We start from the raw sequence: 14721 nt of genomic DNA on the forward strand, positions 1-14721 counted from the left end.
AACTTTAACAGGCCTCTTTTAAAATACTGTGTGTGTGTGTGTGTTGCTTTAAAATGCAGTGATTTATTGGCTGCAGTTCATTTACTCTTTCTGCCTTTTCTGCACTTGTTGGAACCTTCTCTTTTCTGTGTCTGCACTGTCCTTGCCCTACTCCACTTTAATTCCATGCTCGTCACTTTCCCATCAATGTGAAGCTGGGTCTGGGGAGGAAGTTGCAGTGAGTTGTGCTGAAAGCACGTGAGGGTTGAGCTATCTTTACTCTTTCAGAGCTGCCATGGCATGGTGGATGCCACACCTGCCCCACCCTCCTGTGTAGGTCTGCTGAGGTGCCTTCTGGACAGCACTTGTCACCGCCCTGAGTTCCTCTGCTCTGCCCAACAGACAGTGCTTCCTACTTCACTGGGCTCTGATACTTCACCACTTTGTGGTGATGTTAGTGCACTTTTGTTCCCTTGTATTTTGAGGTTTGTAGGGGTAAGCTCCTTGTTACTAGTTTCATTATAAATATTGTGGGTAGATTTTTGTTTGGCTTCCTACACTAATTTTATTAAATTTAAAAATTGAGAAACAATGCTGCTACTTCTGACATCTCCCAGATTCCCTGATTTACTTTGTATATATATAGTCTCCATCAGTCAACAGATAATTATTAAAAGATCTATGGGAGTTTCCATTACAGAGTCTGGATAAGTAGTTATGTACAAAACAGGGTTTCTACCTCAAAACTTGTACAATAAAATGGAAAAATACAAACACTGAACATGTACACCAGTAAATAATTGAGAAAGTGTCAGGTATAAGAAAATTTCATGAAGAAAAAAAAAGCAACACAGTGTGCACCTATCCTGTAGACAATTTACTTCTTCTGTGTATATTTGAGCAATATTTCTTATTACAGTGTTTCCAAATATTGCATTCTTTTGTCCTTTTATCCGTGAATAGCCTGATATGTGGATCTTATTCCCCATATAACAGAAGAATTTGTTTCAATAATTATAAGTAACATCTAATACATTTAAAGTCAAGAATAAACCTGCATCTTTTAAATCCAAATCTGCTTCTCTTTAATGTTTTATTTTTTCAAACTATGTTACACAAAGTACCTTGTGGAGTATAGCGAGGCTTGGAATGTTTATTTTTCAGTCCTGAGTGTTAACATTCAGTTACAGACAGTAAGATACAGCCGTAAAGGGGCCACATGTGCAGGGCAGACCTCAGTGAAGTTCTGTGGGAGTGAGGGATGCATGAGATCGCTCTGGTGTGAAGCACAGTGAACCTGTGGCAGAGAGACTGTTCTTGAGTGGCCCTTGCACACAGAGAAGCTGGGGGGTTTCTAGTTGGAATAAACTACATCATCAGTGACATATAGGGTGGTGTTTTAGTTGTTGAAGGAAAAGGGAGAGATTGCTTATCTGTTGAGTTTTTCATTTATATACTCATCATTCAACAAATCTGTCAGTCACTGTATGCCAGCCAGCATGCTGGAGCAAAGCTCAGAAATACAAGGAAGGAGCCTCGTCTAGTGGGGAGACTTCTGCTCTCCACCCTGGTCTGGAAATGAGACCTAGAGGATGTGACCTTCACCACCTGCCGCATCTAACAAGGACACGGAGCCAGAAGCTGAGCACAGAGAAAGGTAGAGCTTGGAATTTGAGCATTTTCTTGGCAGGCTCCTCGGTGCTCTTAACCTTGAGGAAATAAGTTTGTGTGGAGCGTATTCTATACGAAAAGCAGTGGTGGGGAAAAGCTTAGGAAAATATGCTGGAGGTTAGAACTTAGCAGACTTTAAATGTCATAAGGAATTTATTTTTAGGTAACAAAGAGCCACTGGAAATGTTTGATGAGAAGGCTGACCCTAAGAAGCCAGGGAGATGTGATGGAAATAGCACCACCTTGCATCTAGCTAGAAAAGGATTCAGAAATGAGTTGTAGCACTTTCTAAAAGTTTGACACATTAGAAATTTTATTTATATTTTTACCTTGACAAAAATGAGGCTTTATTCATTTATTCATCCATAGATTTATTCATCTGTTTATTCATCTTTTTTGTTGGCTTATTTTTTTATTAGTGCTACGGGATGGAATCCATGATCTTGCATATGCTAGACAAGTGCTCTAACAGTGAGCTACACTCCTAGTTCATTTCTTCATTCAACTGATATTTAATACTAACTCTGTGACTTAGACATGCACTGCCCAATACAGTACTGTGAGCCATACAGAGTCAGTTCAGCAGATGGTCCGAACTGAGATGGGCTGTAAGTAAGAAGTGTACAACTGATTTGAAGGTCTTAGTATAGGAAAAAGATTATAAACCACCTAATTAATAATTTTTGTATGGAGTAGAGGCTGAAAAGAAGATTCCATGGGTGTACTGGGACAGATCAAACATATTTGAGGAAATATTTTAGCATATTTCACTGTTTTATAAAATATGGTTATAAGAAAGTTTAAATAAAGCCTCATTTGTAGCTTGCAGTGTATTTCTATAGCACAGCTGTACTAAATGCTGAACATTCAAAACTGAATATTTTAGTAGTAAGAGACAAGTAACAAAACATAAATGTCTAAACCTGATTGACTGATTGATTGACTATGTTGGGATCTGATCCCACGCCTCGGGAATGCTAGGCAAGTACTTACCACTGAACCATAATGCCAGCCCCTGTATAATTTTAGTATATGAAGTAAGTACTCTGAATAAAGTAAAACAGAGGCAGTCAACAGAGACACAGACTTGTACCAGAGATAGGGGAAAAGATAGAAAAGTGGGCCAGGAGAGAAATGTTAAACAGTCTGGAGTATTATGACTTGGAGGGCAAGATGAGGAGATCTGCACATGGACTGCATTTGAGAGGGAAGGGAAGGATGGTATTCGGAGAGGTAATGGAGAGTCAGTGTGACATCGTATAGCGGGTATATAATGAAGTGCTGGGCACCCCACAGGAGCCGCAGTGAAGCAAGATCTCTCTCGTGGCGTTTCAGGTTCACTGCCACCTTCCCCCAGCCAGCCCAAAAGTTATGTCTCAAACAAGTAGCACACTTTTCACTTGGTGGTTTTAGAAATTTTCAGAGCTTCCAGATACTCATCTTCATCATTTTCCACCTGCCTCTCATATAGTCTTTGTACTCTCTGGCCTATCTCTTCATTTGTTGCCTGTTTGCTAGCTAATTCTGTCGGTTAGTGGGGCTTATCTAGTGTATTCATTTGTCCTCTCTCAGGAATGCTAGCTAATTTCTCCCTTTTGGGGTCTTGTAACTACTGTGACCATCTGTTTAAATATTTCATCAGTGACTGAAAAAACAAACTAATGCCTTCCAAATACCAAAAGCACACAGAGAACTCCACATATTTCCTGAGCAGAAATCTTCCCTCTCTCTTTCCTTTATTGGCAAAATGGCCATTTTCCCAAATACTGTGGAAATTGAAGGGTTTCATCTACTGAGTGGGTGGTCTCTGTCCAAGTGACAGGCTTCCTGTCAGGCCTAATAGAGGCTACGCAGAGGCAGGCACGGCAGTGTCTTTGTGGGCCTCTGAACACCACCCACCTTTCAAAACAGCAAGACCAGCCTCTGTGTGTGGGCAAACTCCCAGGCTTACTAACGTGCATCGCCACCACATCCATTTCAGTACTGGGTGTGAGTTCTATGCCAATTGGTCTTTTTCTGAGCAAGAAGGTTGGTAACAAAGCAAAGAAAAAATTATTCTATATGGAAAACAGGCTTAGGTAACCAAGTTAGAATTGGTTAGTGAACGGCCACCTCAGTTTTCATTCAAGAACTATTTATTTCATTTTTATTGAGTCTCTTTTACATATCTAGAATTCAGGCAGGCACTGGAAGGATAATTCCTGTGGTGGATTAACTAATGGTCAACTTGGAACACCCAGCTAAACTGAACCAGCATGGTGCTGGCTGTGGAAGGCCTACCTGAGGATTGTTGCCAACAACATAAAAGCAGGACTGCAGGGGAAGACTGTACTGTTGATTCTCCTGGAGAAGTTTGTCACACTGCTATTCCTATATGAACTCAGCTGTTCTCATCCTTTGAGGAGCTCGGGTCCTTGCTGTCACTGAAGATGGTTGTGGTTCTCTTTGGAGGAGTTTTGTCCTTACCTCGAATGTTGCTTCCTGGCTCCAGTGCAGATCCTTCAGCTTGGTGCTATAGATCCTTTAGCCGCCTGGCACAGACTTTCTAGCTTCCACCACTGACCTTTGCACCTTCCCAGTGCAGATCTTTGATACTGACTTGCATGAGACATTGTCATGGGCTCTGGGCCTCCAGTTGTACCCGTGGAAGACGTTGCCATGGGCTCTACATCTTCAGCTGGACTCGTGCAGGACCTTGCTGTGGGATCTTAGCCCTCAGCTGGATTCTTTGGGTCTTTGTGTGGACAGATCTCTCACTTTCTTTTGCATTTTACTCTCTGAGTGGCTGTTATAAAACAATCCTATAAATTATGTATCCTGTATTAAATCTACTCCCTTGCAGACCCTGACTACAACTTAAGGACTTGTAAAGTTGTTGCTTTTTAGAATGTCTTTGGAGAGACGATCTTTTTTTTAAAAGTTACTACAGCAATTAAAAGACTCACATTATGGCAAAAATATTAAGGACCGAGAGGGGTCAGCAAAGAAGGTGTGGGCGAAGCTTGCAGAGAGAACAGCCTGGTCTCAGTAGCGCATAAGAGAGAACAATGGAAAACAGAGCTGCTCAGGATCCCACAGGAAACAGGACTTCTAGGCTTTTTGGTGCCAGTAATGTAGAAGACAAAGGAGACAAGAAGTGATATTCTTTTCTGCTTACTGGCTCTCTCCCAAGTTAAATACCAGACAATAAGCACAAGCACTACATGCATAGCATGGGAAGTAATTGCACTTATTGGGCATTTCATCTTCCTGCAGGGTATAGGCTGACAGGTGCAGTTACTTCTACACCTAGCAGAGGATATCAGATGGTTGTTGCCTTTAAGTATAGCTCAGCAGCAGCTGCAGGTTCCATCGTAGACAAAGAATATCTTTAGCCAAAATGAACACAGTAATCACCATCCAAGAGTGCCAACCAGTGCTCAGGGAAAGTCCATGTAGTATAAGGCAGCTCATCTGAATACAATAATTCTGTAAAATTCACTATACTGTATAACTGAGTAACCGGTCGCTGAGCAGAAGGTGTCTGGAAAAGAAAAGAAAAATTATGTTCAAAAATCAGTATTTCTTTAGCCTTTTAAAGTTTTAAAAATGAATCTCTTGACTTCTTTCTACAACAGATTTATTGAGATATAATTCATATGTCATACAGTTTACCTATTTAAAGTATACAATTCACAAGTTTTAAGTATATTCACAGAACAATACGACTGTCAGATGCATGGTAATTTTAGAGACTTTGTACCCATTAGCAGACTCACCTCATTTCCTTTACTCTTTCTTTTTGCTCCTCAACCTGCTAGGCAATTGATGACTTTTTTCTGTCTTTACAGATTTTCCATTGTAGAAACTTTATTTAAATGGATTCATTTAATACATGACCTTTTGGTATTTCTTTTTACGTCTAGCGTGTTTTCAGAGCTCATCTATGTTACACTATGTATCAGGGCTTTATTCTTCTCATTACTAATAATTTGCCATTGTATATGCATGATACATTTACTTATTCTCCAGGTAGACAACATTAGGGCTGTTTCCATATTTGACCTCTTGAGCAGTACATTGTTTTACTGAAAATGCATGTAGAAATTTTTGTACAACATGTTCTTTTATCACTCTCCAATGAAATATACATTTGATTCTGATTTTTTACAAGTTTTGTTGTATACAGTCACCACAACTCTAGATTAGCAGATACTGAAACCACTCCTCCTAGGTAAAACACTGCACTGGGTTCTTTTTACCCTCTGCTCACATTTGCCAGCTAGTTAATACATAACAATATGCTATATGTGTTTCTGATCACAGACACCATATTTAATACGTGTTTCTATAGGGGTCATTATTAAGACAAATAAGGATTACTGGTTCCAGAACAGCCTGTCTGATAACAGTGGCTACTAAGTGACTCATGGGTGGGTGATATAGGAAGTGTGGCTGCACTTTGTGTAGTGTAATTTCATCACAATTCTCAGAATAGTATGTAGTTCAAACTTTATAATTTGTTTATTTCTGAAAATTTTGCATAATGTTTTAAGACCACAATTGCCTATGGGAAACTACAGTGGTAGGAAATGGAGGGCACATAAGAGGGCACTATTGGGCACACACACCTACAGAATTGTCTGCTTCTCCCTTTGATTCTATCAAGTTTTGCTTCATGTATTTTGGCACCACATAGTTATATATATATATATATATAGAACTATATATATATATATGTATATGCATTTAATTATATCTTCCTAGTGATTTGGCACTGAACATGTTGTAAATCTCTCTCTTATCACAGGTAATAATTTTTGTTTTATAGTATATTCTATTTGATATTAGTGCAGCCACTTTGACTCTCTTATGCAAGAAAATTTAGATTTGTCTAGCATCTTTTCATCATTTTTTACTTTCATACATTTATACTTTGATTCTAGAGTGTGTATCCTCTACCTAACACATGGATCTGTTGGTTTTTTTTTTAACTAATGTAACCATCTTCTCATTTTGATTAGTTTGTTCATATTTATTGTTCTTTCTATAGTTGGATTTGTGTCTTCCATTTTACTTTTTGTTTTCTACAGGAAGCATGTATTTTTTGTTCCCTTATATTTTTCTTTTGGATTAGTAGATATTTTAGACTTTGACATTTTAATTACTGTATTTCTTAAAATATTTCTTTATAAATTGGTTTGGAGCTTGTCGTACACATCTCAGTTTATCAGAATCAGGTTTAGTTGTAGATATACAGCTCTTATATATCTCTCTTCTCTCTCCCTTGTTTTCTGTATTTTGTTTTGTTTTGTTTTGTTTTGTCTTTTTGAGACAGGGTCTTGATATGCAGTTCAGGCTGGGCTTGAGCTCACTTTGTAGCCCAGGCTGGTCTTGAACTCACAACAATCCTCCTATCTCAGCCTTGTTTTCTCTCTCCCTTGTTTTCTCTCTCTTATATATCTCTCTTATATCTCTCTTATATTGTTTTCTCTCTCCCTTGTTTTCTCTCTCTTATATACCTCTCTTATATCTCTCTCTTATATATCTCTCTTCTCTCTCCCTGTTTTCTGTATTTTGTTTTGTTTTGTTTTGTTTTGTCTTTTTGAGACAGGGTCTTGATATGCAGTTCAGGCTGGGCTTGAGCTCACTTTGTAGCCCAGGCTGGTCTTGAACTCACAACAATCCTCCTGTCTCAGCCTCCCAAGCACTGGGATTGCAGGCATGAATCACCACTCCTCCCTTTTTTTCTTTGTTGTTATACAAGTCAGATTTGTGTATGTTGCAAATTTAATAATGTATTGTTATAACTATTACTTTATATAATATTGTGTTTTAAAGAAACTAAAAAGAAATGGACAGTATGTACTTTAATGTGTATCATTTTCTGCCACTGTCCTTTTGTTGATATGGATTTTAGTGAAAATCTTCTATCACTTCATTACCCCAGTGTAGCTTTGTTTCCACCTACTTCCTTTATGCTCCTATTGTCAAATGTACTAAATTTCTACATATTATGTAATCAGCTATACAGTTTTATACATATACATGTGTGTGTGTGATTTCATATCTAGGTTTTAAAATGGTTGAGAAGAAATATCAATATTATTGATACTTCCTTTTATAATTATATAACTACCATTGGTTTGTGTGTATGTATATGTGCTTGTGAGAGAGAGAGAGAGAGAGAAAGAGAAAGAGGATAAAGAGGGAGAATTTGAATTTGCTTTTAGCCTGCACATCTTCCTTTTATAATTGTTGTAAGGTGGCTCTAACAAGTTCTTTTTGTGTTTGTTAATCTAGAGATGTAGTTATTTCACCTTTATTTATGAAGGACAGTTCTGCTGGACATAAGGTCCTTGGTGGAATCTCTCTGCTCTCTGAGGCTGTCATATGCCTGCCTTCAGTCTCCTCTGTCTCTGGGGAGAGTCAGCTGTTAATTTTATTCTGCTTCTTTGGTAGGTGGTAAGCTATAAGTTGTATTTGCCATCATTTTTGTTTCCACCATTTTTACTATCATGTATTTGGGGTAGTTTTGCTCTTATCCTATTTAAAGTTTATCTTCTTAGATCTGTAGATGAATGTATTTTTTCAGATATGGAAAGTTTTTAAGGGGCTTTTTTTTCTTTTTTCTTTTTTGGTACCAGGAATCAAACTCAGGGCCTCACGCTTGCTGGGCAGATGCTGCACTATTGAGCCATGTCACCAGCCCAGAGGAAGTTTTTAATCATTATCACTTGGAGTACTAAAAAAATTCTTCAACCTCAGATTTCTGGTGCTGTGATATTTTACATATGTTGGTATGCTTAATGGTATCTGATATTTCTGCGGGGTTCTGTTCAGTTCTCTCATTCTTGCCTTTCTATTTTTATTTTTTAAAAAGCATTATATCTTTTTTATTTTATGGAAGAAAGGTAAAACAAAATTTCATAACAAGGTGATAGGAGAATAACAATGGTTAATACATTGCATATTATTATCTTTAAGTAGTTACTCAGAGTATAAGATATGGGCATAAAAAATTCTCCAATCAGTATAAATGCAAACCTACCTTTTCTATGAACTAAGAGATGCTAATGGTGTAAATAACTTGCATTTTTTCTCTTTTCCCTTCAGTTCTACTGATTCTTTCTTTAGCCAGTTAATCTATTACTGAGCCCCTTAAGTGATTTTTTTATGTCAGTTGTTATAATTTTTAAGTTCAGATTGTCTATTTGGTTCCTTTTTATAATTTCTGTTTTGTTTAATCATAGTCTCCATTTGAAAATACATTGCAATTATACATTCCCTAATATCTTTTCTTTTTTGATGTGGGAATCAAACTTAGAACCTTGCGCTTGCCAGGCAGGCTCTGAACTGCGGCACTATATCTCTGACCCTTACATTCCTTAATTTCTAAAGCATGATTTCATTTAATTTGTGTAAGTTTTTGAAGTTGCTTTGTAGCCTTTGTTGGTTACATCCAACATATGGACCCTCTCACCACACACATACCTTCTTTTCTTGTTACAAATGTATTTACTTGATTTTGTTTTGCTTTACATTTTGTATTTTTGTAAATGTGGTGGTTGTGGAATTTTAGGATATTTTAGGCAAGATGTGGTAGCTTTGTGGGATACCAATTCCCCATCCTCTGAGGTTTGTTTATTGCTTATTTATTTGTCCCATGTCTCAACCAGTCGGTTTTACTGACATCTGTTCCTAAATGTGCAGACGTCATTGTCCCGACTCACAGGCACAGACCTGGCAGTGCAGTGCCCTCTGGGTGAAAGGGGGTTTGCAGGGCTGCCTCTGTCACTCGCTCTTCTGCAGGCTGCATCTTCTTCTGGAATCACGCTCAGGGTGGGAATTTGTCTGTTGATGCTTCCTCTGTTGTTTTTGAGAAGCCCAGGCCTTCTCATAAGCAAGTGTTTAGAGTGTGTTCTGACTGTAGAAAGGTTCTTAGTTTCCTCCCCTGCTATTTCTGCTAAACCCGCAGCTTTGTGGTTTACCTTGTTTCTCTTTTGAACCTCAGTTTTTTCTTCCTTGCTTGCCACCAGAATCCCCATTGTTTTTGAGAGCACCTTTAGACTTAAACATCTCTATACTCTTTTCCACATAAAGCCAGGTCCTTAGCTGAGGAAGTCTCATCTTCTGGATCCTTTCTCCCCTCTCTGTTCTTAGGGAAAGAATTCAGAATCCCCACTGCAGAGCTTAGGTCTCAGGACAGTGGTCAGTTCTTTCTGAGCGCTGCTCTTGCTTATTAGCTGGATAGGGATGGTGGCTTCTGGTCTTCTGCACTGTCCAGCTCTACAGGTGATGGGGGGTCGGGGCACTCAGATCCCCTTATTCATGACCTGTTGTGCCTGGTAGAGGGCTTTTTCCTGTGGCTGAGATGGTGCTGAGGACGAAGGCACTGTGTCTCTTAGCCACATTGCTGAGAACTTAGCTTCTGTACCTTGGAGCTCAAAGGGATGGATGTCATGGTTTGCCTGTCCTTGTTTCCTCCGGCTGTTGATGGGAAGGGGACCCCACTCTTTTGACCACACTCCATTGGAATGGAGCTTCTTTATTGGAGGTTGGTAAGTAAGGAGAGAGGCTTGTAGCTGAAGGGCCTTACCTTTTCCTCTTGACATTTAATAGATTTTCTTGTATAAATATTTCCTAATGTTTTGCTTGGTCTTAAGATAATTTCCAGAAGCTTTAAAGGGTTGTTGATGGTGCTAAAGTATTTTGTATCAGTTTGCTTTACTTAGGATGCATTTCACAGAACTCCTCATTTTGCTATTCTGGAAGTGACAGTCTGGCTTGGGCTCTTCACATTCACCTAAGTTAAAGTGAATCATGACAATCATATAAATTAAGAAAGGAGCACCTCATAAAAAAGACAGACTCTTTAGGTCTGAATTTCCAACCAGTCAGACTCAGCCAGAGCTTTCTGCTCCAACTAAATTCTATTGAAAAGTTTAAAAACTTAGCAAGGTACTTTTGACTAAGCAGCCTTAGGATATTCCAAAGTCTATTTTTCTTTCTTCTGGTAATGTGGAGTTTACATTTAAAATTTCTGCCTCCAGTTTAAAATCCTTATTTCAAGATGATCTTGTAGTCTCCTTCTTAATTTACATGATAGCTTGAGGCTATTGATTCTTTAAGCCAGAAATTTAAATGTATTCATTGAGTTCAGTTTATCAGAATGTGTTGAATTCCAACCTGAGCCAGACAGCAACCTCGATCTTGGTGCAGTGGGAGAATCCTAATAAAGATCATATGATTTGGAGTCTTGAGGAACCGTGAATTTGGGACTCAGATAGCTAAGAGTACACAATTAAATTCTACTTTCCAGGCATGTGGTGAGTATTGAGATTCTCTCTGGCAGTCCTGTCTCCAGCAGAGTCATTAGGATAGTCAGAGTTGGTAGCTTTTACTAGTCCATCATGTGATTTCTTCAGCCCCTTAGTGAAATCTTCCATAAAAGGTACCTTGCCCAAATTAAGGGCTGCTTCACTTCTCAGGGCATCACATTATATCTGTTGTGGGAAGTGCTCTTTCTTGTTCTTCTACAGTGATGGTGTAACTGTTTCTCAATGTTTCATTGCACAGCAATCAGCTCTATTAGTCTTGGGTTCTTCTATATGAGAGGTGAACGAGGTTGCCCAGGAGAGCAGACATCAATGAGTGTGTATTAAAATCACCATTACAAAACTGACATAAGTATTGGACCCATATTCTCTGACTGCAGCCTTCAAGTTAGTATAATTTGTGAACATCTCTGTTTTTTTCCCATCTTCTTGTCTGTCTAAACCAGTATTCTCTCCTTTCCCTGCCTCATCTTTTGTCTTTTCTGTCAGGTAGATGATTAACCTCACAAACAAACCTTCTACACCAATTGTTCAGTACACACTGGAAAGAGCCTATGTAGACAGCGTTGTGCTGAGTGCTGGATTCTAGGTATCAGTGAGCTAATTTTCTTGACTGTAGAAAAAGTTTATAGTCTCATATGCAATTCAGCAAATGTAATAATGCCTAGTGTTCTAGAAAAGAGGGATGTGCAGGATGTAGAGGACTCAGACACTGTGTTTCACTTTTGTAAGACAGTAGAAGTTGAAAGAAGGTTTGTCTCCAAGAAGTGGTAATTAACTGACCCATGACTACAGATTGAGACAAGACTGGCTAAGGCAAGAAGTGAAAGGTATACATTCTAGCCATGAAGAAAATCCACACAAACTGGACCCACTTACCCTACTGCTCTTTCTACTTTACAGTTGGAGTCCAATAAGAGGGCATTTCTTGGATCATCATATGTCCTCATTTTATGTGTGTCCTTTCCAGTTCTCCTGGGCCGGCCTTCTGATAAAGAGTAGAGCAGCATTTTCTAACACAACATTTAACATACATAGAAGGACTTTAAAGTGTTAAAGTGTGTAGAATGAATGAGTGATATAAATCCTTTGATCCTTATGCAGTTTGACAGCAATTGTTGGTCCTGGAAGGTAGTCCGGAGTATTCTTGTGCTGTTAGTTACAGCAGTATACAGTGCTGCCAACCTCGTGTCTTGGTTTCCTTTTTTCATTAGGCAGGAGAAAGACTAAGCTTGGCTAGGACTTTCTCTGGAAGGGGCAAAAGAGAAGTTCAACTCTGGCTTATGGTTTGCTGTGCTGAATTTAAAAATTACATACTTTGACCTGTGTCATGCATATGCAGTGAAAATTAGGATAGTTCGAGCAACCACTTTGGTCTTAGCAAGCTTCTTTATTTAAAAAAATGTAGGATTAATAAATACCCACTAACATGTAGTGGGAGAGTACCAGATTTGGTATTTCATTCTTCTGAGCTATATACTCCTCATTTAAAGGACTGGAATCTTTCAACAACTTTGTCGCTTGCCTTTTTCTGACCCTGTGGGATCATGCCCTCCAAAAGATTCTGCACCATCTTCAAGGCTTGGTTGGAGAGGTGGATGAGGAGACAGGAGGCCAACCCTCCCCCTGCTGCTTGGGTGTTTCCATAGTGTATCACACAAAAGTGTAATGCTGTGTGTACCTTTTGTTTTTAACAGAGGGCAAAACTTCCAGCACCTTGGCTGTACATCCTCAGTGAGGGTATCCAGAATCCATCTAACCTCAGTGCCTACACATTCGTTCTCCGTGGTCAGTTTCCTCTTGCTGACCATTTCACCACCGCACCCTCAATATTCCCAGTGGGTGTCTGTTCTTCTCTACCTCTGAGTTATGTGTAACTTGCTGGGACACACACACACACACACACACACACACACACACACATATACAGCTTTCTACCCAAGGCCTAGAAGCTCATTATTGGGATTATTACAGAGTCATGCCTTCAGGAAGAAGGGGTTCATTTTCTAGCTACCACAAAATTTGCAAGGCAACACTTTCTCCAGCAGTCTGCCCATCTTATTATTATGCAAAAAGCATATATAATTCTCTTGCTCCAGCCTCTGCCCACCATCCTCCTCCTCCCATTCAATTTTAAATTGCATTCTCTAGGCCCTCTGGGAATCAGAGAGGGGCTACTGTGGGGCCATATCCTGCTCCAAGGCTGCTCTTTAACAATGCAATGCTTTTCTATTGCAGTTCCATTAAGGAATAGATTAACTCCTTATCTGAGAGTCCGCTTTACCCTCAATTTCCAACTAGGCAGGAGAGGAGGCCATGGATTAATCTTCCCTTGCATAAGTGTAGGTAATTGATGACCCATGTGGCACAATAGCCAGGCCACAGTCTGACAGAGGATTTATTTTTTTTCTGAGTCATGATTCGTTTTCATTAAGTCTTAACAAAGGAAAAAAGTCAGACTGGATCTTACATTATGTGCAGCATTTAAAGAATCACCTTTCCTGAAGAAAAGGAAAAATTGCACAAATTCTAGAAAACCCAGCCAGCATGGTCAACATTGCTATATAATATACAGTCGAGCTAATTATGAAAAATGTTCAAGTCTTTAAAGAAATCTAAAGAAAAAAGTCTTTAATATCACAGCCATGTATCCTGGTGAGGCTAAAATTGGGTAAAGGCAAAGCTGAATGCCAAATGATAATTTCTGCTAAATAATTCAGGCCATGTGAACTCTGATATTTTACTTACTTTAATGAGTATAATGGGTGCAATTACAGGCTGCTTTTCCTCCTGGTGCCAGACACAATGTGCCCTTGCCTAATTGTGGGCTCCATTTTTCTTTAGGTAACCCATTTCTGTAAAATTTCTCTGTAATCCCAATATCACATGTTAGTAGCCACTAAAATATGTGTGTTGAAATCAGGTTGTGAGTAAGTTTCAGTGATGATTACTGTGAAGAAGAGATTGCTGAACGAACGAGAGGCTTTTCCATGAGCCCATCTGTGATAAACTCACTCCCAGCATGGTGGTGTAGGAAAGGAAAATGGAGGGAGTAGGACGTCTCTGATGCTGTTTCCTCTCCTTCTTCTGGCACAGGGAAGCGATGCTGACATGGTGGATAAGAACAAGTGCTGCACGCTCTGTAACATGTCTTTTACCTCAGCGGTGGTGGCTGACTCGCATTACCAAGGCAAAATCCACGCCAAAAGGTTAAAACTGTTGCTAGGAGAGAAAACGCCGTTAAAGACCACAGGTATGTGTGTGACAGCAATCCCAGGGAGACACCGAATACCAAACACTGCGCCTGTCAGATGGCCCACGCGTGCTCTGGAGAAGCAGCTGCCAGCAGCAGGGTGTAAATGGCAGGTGTCATTCAAAATCCCGAGGACTGATGTGTGGCCCCAGCGCACCTTGCTGTCATAGACCTCTGAATACGTTTTCAGGAGCTCATTGTATCAAATGTTCAGCTTAGCAGTGCAGCAGCTTTCATCTCCTGAAAAGCTGTTTACATTCTGCAAGATGCTGTCTCTCCCATCTATTATAAGTTATGTAAGATATTGTATCTATTATGTTCTTCCCTAGATCCAGGCTGTAATCAGCGTGGATAATGGATGGTGTACAGTGTATAATTGGTAGGTCCTATACCAAAACTGTGTAATGAAGATATCATCTTGTTTGTACCTTGGGGAGAAGGGAGGAGAGAGGAAAACCACTTTGGTTTGGGGACAACCAAATTTTTATGGCATTTCTATCA

At 39.5% G+C, this 14721-nt stretch overlaps 1 protein-coding gene across 3 annotated transcripts in view; it reads left to right on the top strand.

Moving 5' to 3' along the window:
* Zmat4 (zinc finger, matrin-type 4) overlaps positions 1-14721 on the top strand; it is a 374900-nt gene that overhangs the window by 192294 nt on the left and 167885 nt on the right. For 2 of the 3 annotated variants that reach the window (XM_005410534.2, XM_013507717.1), the window contains one exon: positions 14064-14220. In XM_005410534.2, coding sequence (XP_005410591.1) covers positions 14064-14220 — 157 coding nt within the window. Of the gene's footprint in view, positions 1-1531; positions 1637-14063; positions 14221-14721 lie in introns of those variants that run through there. The other variant, XM_013507718.1, reaches the window with a different exon arrangement.

The sequence above is a fragment of the Chinchilla lanigera genome, unplaced genomic scaffold, assembly GCF_000276665.1.
Source record: "Chinchilla lanigera isolate Chin_1 unplaced genomic scaffold, ChiLan1.0 scaffold00135, whole genome shotgun sequence".
Classification (NCBI taxonomy): Eukaryota; Metazoa; Chordata; class Mammalia; order Rodentia; family Chinchillidae; genus Chinchilla; species Chinchilla lanigera.